This window comes from Cupressus sempervirens, chromosome 2 (assembly GCF_028749045.1).
Source record: "Cupressus sempervirens isolate cs-2001-9-10 chromosome 2, ASM2874904v1, whole genome shotgun sequence".
Taxonomy (NCBI): Eukaryota; Viridiplantae; Streptophyta; class Pinopsida; order Cupressales; family Cupressaceae; genus Cupressus; species Cupressus sempervirens.
The window spans coordinates 293296187-293305463 of NC_143119.1; the positions used below are offsets into that span (position 1 = coordinate 293296187).

General features: G+C 33.5%; 1 protein-coding gene across 1 annotated transcript; it reads right to left on the minus strand.

Moving 5' to 3' along the window:
- Positions 1-6116: 6116 nt before the first annotated feature.
- On the minus strand, positions 6117-8407 carry LOC149572224 (3-dehydrosphinganine reductase TSC10A-like). Its single transcript, XM_089813475.1, has 4 exons — positions 8117-8407; positions 7080-7343; positions 6814-6961; positions 6117-6698 (listed from the first exon to the last, which is right to left on the minus strand). The coding sequence occupies exons 1-4, from the start codon at positions 8399-8401 to the stop codon at positions 6385-6387; spliced, it is 1011 nt and encodes a 336-aa protein (XP_089669601.1). The 5' UTR covers positions 8402-8407; the 3' UTR covers positions 6117-6384.
- Between the last annotated feature and the right edge of the window lie 870 nt (positions 8408-9277).

Sequence of the window (9277 nt, forward strand, 5' to 3'; positions counted from 1 at the left end):
TAAGAATGTAACATTTGCTTCCAAATACCTTAAAGTATTTTAAATTGGGTGAGTATCCATACCATAGTTCAAAAGGTGTTGAATGAGTACCTTTCTTGACTTGTACACAATTCAAGATATAGATAGATGTACTTACAACTTCTCTCTAGTATTTCAAAGCAACATTTTTCTCCATCGTGAGTGTTCTAGCATAGTCCATTATAGATATGTTCTTTTTTTCATCAATTCTATTTTAAGGAGGGGTTCAAGGGGAAGATGTTTGTCTTTTGATTCCTCTATCATTATAGAACATCTCAAACTCATTTGATGTAAATTCTCCTCCTCTGTCAGATCTCAAACACTTCAGACTTTTACCTGTTTCCTTCTCAACTCTTGCTAAGTACCACTTAAACGGTTGAAAAGTATCAAATTTTTGTTTTAGAAACATAAATGTCATCATTCTAGAATAATCATCAACAAATAGCATAATGCACTTATCCCCTTTATAGCTTTGTACTTCAATTGGTCCACACAAGTCAGTATGAACAATCTCTAGTATTCCTTTAGAGGTATAAGTTTTACTGTTAAAACTTGACTTTGTCATTTTGCCTAGCTAACATTGTTTGCACATTATATTATCAGGCCTCTTCAACTTAGGAAAACCTCTAAATTTTCTCATATTACTGATACTAATCAAGTTATCAAAATTAACATGACATAACCTTTTGTGTCACAACCACACATCATCAAATTTTACAACTAGACAAGTAGCATCCTCTATATCAAGATAGAATAGACTACTCTTAGTCTGATCGTTCTTTCCAATCAGTTTTCTATTTGTTTCATATATCTTAGCAATGTTGTTTTTAAACTCAACCTTACATCCTAAATTATTTAGTTGTGACACACTCAAGAGATTATAGTTAAGTCCTTCAGCATAGTAAGCATTGTTACATAAAATCTTATCTGTGAGTTTGATAGAACATTTTCCTTTTATCAAACACGATGCTTCATTACCAAATCTTACACTATTTCCATCATAATAATTCAGTGTAATTAACTCACTTTTATTTCTAGTCATGTGATGTGAACACCCATTGTCAATTATCCATCTGTCATTCTTGTTCACACAAGTCACAAGTGCAGTTGCCTCATCTTCATCAAATTCATCCTTCACTACAACATACACCACTTCATCATCATGTTCATCATATTCATCTTTTATTTCCTCCTCAACAATATAGAAAGACTTCTTGCCTTTGTCTTTGTAGTCCTTGTTCTCTTCATCTCTTCTACTTTTATATTTGTCACCACCTTTGTAGTTCTTCTTCTCTGGACATCTAGCAGCAATATGACCAATCTTATTACAATTGAAACAAATAATAGGTAATTTACCTTTAAACTTGTCTTTACCTTTGTGGAATCTTCTCGCCAATAGTGCTTCAAGTTGTTCTACATCCTCCTCATCTGTATCACTATCACTGGACACATACTTCATCTTTTTCTTTTTCATCTTCTCATTAGGTTCCTTCAATGACACCTTAGTTTTGAAAGCATATTCAATATTCTAAGGTTTGTAATTATCAAAGTTAGATAGCTCAAAAATAGTGAGTCTACCTGTCAAACCTTCAAGTGATAGATTATTTCTTGGTATGCATCTTAGTTCTTGAATTGCAGAAACTCTAATAGCATATATAAGTAGTAGTGTCCTTAAAAATTTACTTAGTACAGTATCATCATCTATTTTTTCAGCAACTCCTCTTATTGCATTAACAACTTTTATCCTTGCAACATATTGAGCAATATTTTCACCTTCTTCCATTCTCATATCATCAGATTTACCTCTAAGACTTTTAGCTTTAGCTCTTAGAACATTAGTGTCTCCTCCATAAATGGTGGTTAGGCATCCCACATTTTCTTTGCACTATTGAGACCTTTGATATCATCAAATTTGGCATAGCTTAGGGTAGAGGCAATCTCAAGCATTGCCTAGTTATGTTCTTTCTTCTTTTTCACATCCTCAGTAATTGGGGCACCAATAGGATCAACATGCTCAATAGTAATGGTAGATTGTGCATGATCTCCAAGTCCTCCAAGGTGTAGCTTCATCAAATGTTGCTATGCAGGAAAGTTATCTCTATTAAGCTTGGGTACTTCTCATTTTGACATCTTAATCGGTGTGCTTCCGACACCTTCAAACTAGTCCTCTTAAGCAGATGGCTCTAATAACAATTGTTGGAATACTTTTAGAATAATTGAGAGGGCGATTAAATCAATTATCCAAGGTCCAGGTGTATAAATAAAACTTTTCACATCTTAGTGAACCCATAAAACATTTATCATCATGCATGCATCAATAAGATTATGCAATCACTTAAAACTTGTAGGTTATTGTCAAATCAACTTGCAGAAATGTAAACATGAAATATAAAAAATTCAACAACACATTTGACACAATGATTTATGTGGAAACCCAATTTGGGAAAAACTACCAATAACATGCTACTCTTTTTCACTCTTCTAAAGTGATGCCCTATGAAAGGCCAACCTTGTTAAAGGTTACAATACACACTATTAAATGTGACCCTGTTAAAGGATTTCAATCACTCTATTAGGAGTGAGCCTTGTTAGAGGACTTCAAACCATTCACTTGGAATATCACATAGTTAAAGGATTTACAAATGATTGTTAGGTCAACCTTAATCCAAAGAATTTGCCCTAGACTAGTACAATTATTAGAGAGTAATAGTAAGGCTTGATCTGATAACAACTTACAACTCCATTTGTAGATTACATATCTCTATTCTGGTCCTCCATTCTACTTGGCCTTTATACATTTAAGCTTTGATAGCTTGTTCACTCTTCAAGCATTCATACCCTTAAGCCTTCTTGCTTAACCTACTAATATAGATTCTTCTCTTAGGTCACTTAATGAAGCAAAACCCTTGACTTCTTATCTTCCTTAGATTCTCGTACATGAGAACCTTTTCTTTTGACCAGCTATTCCTATAAATAGGAAATTAAGATCTTTTGCTACTCATTCTCCATCGTCCAATTTAGGGTTAAGACAGATTAGGTAGGATACAATGAATCTACCCCATATTTCATATCTCCTCTAGAAACTTCTTCTTGAATCCTCTTTGAATTTGCCTAAAAATGGTTTACCTTGAATTTTATGCCACCAGCTCTTCAATCTTATCTTTCACCTGGCTCACACAATCCAAGAAAACAAACTTGTTGACCTAAATCCATTGAATTCACAATCTTTCAAATAATGCAGCCACTCGACATTTTTTTGGCTTCTAATGCTTGGCACATACTATGTTATGCAACATCCTCTGTAAAATCACTCGACATGAACTAATGTTTATTGGTGCTCGACATCAACTAAACTTTACTCAGCATCCACTGTTTTGCTCAGCATACACTAGAATAGATTTTTACTCGGCTCCAATTGATTTTTTGCTCGGCTTGCACTGACTTTGCTCGGCTCCAACTATCCACTCGATCAAGCTTGGCAGACAAACTTTGTATAACTTGTTCTTCTAAACTTTCTTAGTGTAACCAACCTTTGTAACCTTAAGTAGATTATCAATACATCATGTTATCATTGTCTTAACTAATTCTTGTACTCATTTACATAATCATAACTCAACCTTTCCTCTAGGTGCTATTGTTACATCTTTTGACCAAATCCTCTTCATTAACCAAATAAGTGATAGTACTTAAATCATATAAGCAGTTGTCTTACCAACAAATAGTAGGTTTGACATTAGTGACAAAACAATGATTGAAACATATTGATCATACTTGTATCAATCTATTCTCAACAATCTCCCTCTTTAACAATCTTCTTCAATTTGTTCTCAACACTCAACACATACTGTAGATCTTGCTCGACATGCACTATCTGACAACTTATGCTCGACATACACTAAGTACTTATTAAGTAATGACTTTAAGTGTGTTGTAACTCGTATGTCAAAACAAAAATGAGATCAACAGTTAGGTGACCAATTGAAACAACATGGTCTCCACCACCTAGAATGGTCCTATTTGCCTTCATGGTGGAAAGTCGCGATAGCAAAAAATATTTTTTTTATTAATTTCACAAAATTATTTACCCCAAGCTCGGATACAAACCATTTTGAATTTTGTTAAAAAATCTATGTTTGTTACTTTGTATTTTATTTTTAGTAAATTCGTCCATTTCTAATATTTTTATTTCCATTTCTCGCTCAATAATTTTGTTTTGTTTTGTTAGGTAATCAGCTAAGGGCTAGATTATTTATTATCCATTTATTGTTATTGTTAATTTTAAGTATTATTATATATGTTATTCTTGAGTAAATTCGAACCCAAGACCTCCTCAATGAGAGATTAACAATTTATTGTTGCGTTGCAGGCTCTTGCCTAAAAAAATTGAGGTAAAAGGTTGAAGCCAATTATATTCTTTGACCCTTAGTTGTAAGCACTACATGCAAGAAGTCCCACTATTTCACCAAGTCTCAAAGTCAACAACTCTCAATTAAGAACCATAGTAGAGAACGACCCTATGGAGACTTGATCCTTGGTTGTAGGCACTACAAGCAAGAAGCCCCACCATTTCACCAAAGATACAAGCCTTAATTATTCTCACTCAATTTTTTTGAAAGGGATAAATGTAATTTGATAAGGGAAATGTACATTAAGATAAGGTTGAGTACATTATTTGTTATCTATTATAAAAATAACATTCTCTTAAATCTTTTCTTTTTCTAGTGTGGTGATTAGTTTAAATACTAAAATAGTTAGAAATAATTTGTTTGACTACTTACAAAAAATAACTAATACAAACTTAAAGGTATATTCATACAAAATATTTACATCCATTATAAGTACACGTAAAGAATTGGGTATTTTGGTAAATAAAAAAAGAAAATATGATTTAGGGGATGAGATTGAGGTTGTAAAAACTATGAGTGTATTAGAGATGGGTCTAAGATAAAAGTGATGGAAAATCTTTAAGGTATGAAAAAGTTTTAGAAAATAATAAAGTTTTATTTGTTAGGGCTTGTAAAGGGAGTGATTACTAAATTTTTAAAGAAGACAAGCAAGTGAAAACTGATAAATAAAAATTTGGTTAAGATGTAATAATGATTGATTTGTAAGTTTCACTCAAATATAAAGAGGAAAACAAAGTGCAAACTCAAGTCTCAAAATTGTAATAGATGAAGGGTTAGCTTGGGTATTTTGAAATTTAGATAAGTTAAAGAACCAAAAAATAGAAAGCAATTTCAAATTGTAATATTGACTATTATGATGGATATAATAAATAACTTTGACTTAAAATACAATGATGGAAAAAGGGTAAAAAGCTAGGAGTTCCTAGGTTTGTAATGGTATAGGGTGAACTAGGGTGCACCAATGATAGAGGTTGTATGGATTATTAGCCAAAATTAAACAAAAATAAAATTATATGCATACAAATTTTATAGTAATTAATGGAAAAGATAAAAAACACTATATTAGTCATTTATTTTAGCTATAGAGGTTTGCATAGGCACCATTAAAACTTCATGTTGGTTTTGAATGAACGCTAACACTTTGTATATATTTCATGGTCAATCATTTTCTTTATCCATCTCACAAAAATATTCAGATATTGCGCTTGAAATGAAAGTTTAGTCAAAATTGATTTTGGATGCTTATTTAATGACTCTTTAGAAGCAAGTTGAACTTCAAAGTTGTTGTGTAAGACTTCGTATGTTCTTTGCCCCATCATTGAATAAATTAATTGTCAAAAAACAGCTTGACCAGATTAAAAGTCATTTCTTAATCCCAAAGGGGTGAGCATAACATATCCTTGAATTCCCAATTTTCTAAGAACAATCAATTATAAGGATTTCTAACCAAGAGTAGTGAGCTTTCTTAGACTCGTCTCTTTTTTTATTCTACTTATCCTTAATAGACTCAATAAGAATTTTCAACTTCATTAATAGACTAAAGACCTATTGACAATTTTTTCCATTTTTGTAATATTTAATCAAAATCAAATTCATAACTAACAGTAACAATTAGAAAAAATTTAATATCATCTATAAAACCAAAAGATTTATGAATATAGCCAACCACATTACCAAACACAAAACTAAGAGTAACCACATAACCCCAACATACTAACTTGGATTATATTTAATCTAATCATGTTTCAGATGAACATACGTTCATGTTCTCATTTTTATAATCTAAAAGGAGCCCTAGTCCCAGACCTAGAGGGTAGAATCTTTAGTCCCGAGCATAGACAAGCGATCATAATCTTTCCCCAACTGGCAGGCATAAACAATGGACATCTCTGGTCATTAAGTACGGATCATAATAAATGACTATTAATGACAACAGTGACCATTTGATTTTCCAACTGTATCAGCGGCCTTTGTTTCTCCGATAATGTTCAATTAATGCTTTCCTGTTGGCCTGCTGAGCTAACACAGTTATGGCTCGGAATGGATAATACAAAGCCATCTCCAGCAAAAATCTACCCAGACTCTCAGCTGGGAAAAATCCTCTCGCTACGGTAGAGAGAAACAACCCTGGATAATTGTTCTTTACAATCAGAAATGACCCTTTCTTGGCACCTTCCAAAACCCTTTTGGCCACATCATTTGGATCTTCAGCTTTCTTACGATCATACATGTTCACCCTCTTCAGTATCTTAACGTCTTCCTCGTCTTTTTCCACTGCCCATCCAAACAAAAGAAAACACCCAAATTAATCTTCATCTGAATATGAAAAGAAAAAGGATATATATAGCAGTGTAAGTTCATTCCCTGAATCAAAACTATGATAAACAACCTTCATCCAGAAGAGGAGTTTCCACGAATCCAGGGCAAGCTAGGCTCACTGAAATGTTGTATGGCATCAATTCATATTTCAACGACTCAGCCAAGCCTTTAACAGCATATTTGGTGGCTGTGTACACACTTTGCCCATAAAATGTAATCTGCCAATGAAATAAGAAAAATTAATATCAAAATCTAGAAAACCAAGATGGGTGTTTCAAAAATCTTGATATAAACTAAGGAATCCAAGTACCCATTGTTTGATATGAATATTCTTACCATTGAGGCTAGAGATCCAAAGAGGACAATGGAGACAGGGTGTTCCTTGCTGTGTTTCTTCAGCAATGGAAGAGCTGCATGTATTGGGTAAATTGTCCCATTTAAATTGGTCCCAATTGTTAGATCGATGTCTTCCACACTTTGAGTCTCTAAGTTTCCACCGCGAGTTAATCCAGCATTAGTAATAAGGACATCAATGGGTTTCCATTGAAAGGCCTCTTGGATTGCTTGGGTAATCGCTTTAAAATTACTAACATCTGCAGCCTTCACCAAAGATGGCACTTAATCAGATCTCAAAGAGGAAAAACTATATAGTCAAAACAATTAGATACCCATTTTTTCAGTATATGCAATTTACCTATCTGCTTTTATTATATTAGCTATTAACTGGTGATCTGCTTATGCATCAGGCTGAGAGATACATGCTTCAAAATTTGTCTAGTGTAATTCCAATGCATGCTTCAAAATTTGCTTAGTTGAGAATTGAGACCATTATATGCATATTGAAATTGCAATAGATAAGTACAAGTCCCCATATTAATCCCAGGGGCTGATCAGTTAAAAGAAATGAGCTATACTGACCCAATAAAGAAAAATGGACCCAATGAATCTTGGCTCTAGGAGCTTGATATCAATTTCTTGCAATTTAATTACAAACAAGTCTGAAAACTTCTCAATTATATTGTTAGGTGCAGTGATCAGTTAAAAGAAATAAACTAGACAGATCAGTTAAGAGATTTGCATCAAATGAGTCTTGGGTGTCGTAGGACATGACAATTCCAGATTAGAACTTTGATAGCTACAATTTTTTGCAATTTAATTTAAGCAAATCTGAGAGTACAAGAATAATAGATCTGATTAGTCAAGCTTCATCTGGGAAGATACCAAAACCATTATCTACACAAGCTTTCAAACACCCATTTGCCAATACACACAAATCAGGCATTTCTGACAAACTTGTCTATACAAGATCACTCATATGGCTCTATGTTAATAGATTAATAGGATCTAAATAACTTTAAAAAAGAAAATGATACCTTGGTGAATATCCTGTCCGGATGGCATGATATATCCTCAACAAGGCTTTTAACCGCTTTCTGAAGATTAACAGGGTTTCTTGAAATCATACTCACAAAACCTCCCTGGAGAAGCACCTCTTTGGCCATTGCAAGACCAATTCCACTGGATGCCCCAGTTATCACAACATGTTTGTTCATCAGACTCTTCATGTGATTGTGAGGACGAGTCTCCTTACAACCCCAGTGAAGAAGAGAGATTCCAGCCAAAAGGCCTGTCATCACACTCAAAACCAAGAAATCCATTGGAACGGTATGATCTTGATGAGTGATGTGTATATATAGAAACTCAGGACGAGAGGCTTCCTTAAAATGTTGAGTGGGCCTCCTGAAATTCACTCGACTCTTTCGGTAGACAATTTGCATGGCTTTCACTTGGGCATAATGCATGTGGACTTTAGGAGCAGCTGCCCTCTTTTGTCCGTTGCCTCTCTCTTATTTACTTCTGAAATTAAACAATCCCTCGGAACATTAATATCAAAATTGACTTGTTTGCATGCTAAAAATTACCACTGACAAGATTGACTGATCATGCAAATCACTTTGAAGAGGTAAACATATTATAATTCATTGGAGAGGGAAATAAACTTTTCGGTGCAGGGTGTACCAGCTACATATTCCACTAAATTGGGACAGGCTAATCTGTAGACAAAATGTACAAAATGCACTTAAGACAAAACAAAGTCAATTTTTTTTTTTTTCCAAATTTATGAAAATGTAGTTACTTTTTTCTAAAAATTTTGTTGTTTTCGACTACAAACTATGCAGATCATGACGATCAAACGCTGAAATTTTCAAAAAAATCTATGATGTTTTTGATATTTTTTAAATTGGTCAATTGTAGAGTTTATAAGAAAGATAGCCACGTCTGACTAAATTTCTTGGAACAATTGTTATCCTTCATTAGTATCTCTAGAAAGCAAGTGGAGCTACGATACACTTTTCAATAAATGGAAACTATAGTGGGTTCTTTAAAAACCTCTTCTTTCTCACGAAATATATCAACAAAGCCTGCCTAGTTCTAGGTGTGTAGAAATAGTGTGCTATGGATAAGTAAGTTGTCTTATAGGGAAATGACTATACAACCACTTATTTAGACAACTTATCAAGGGGAGGGCTTTA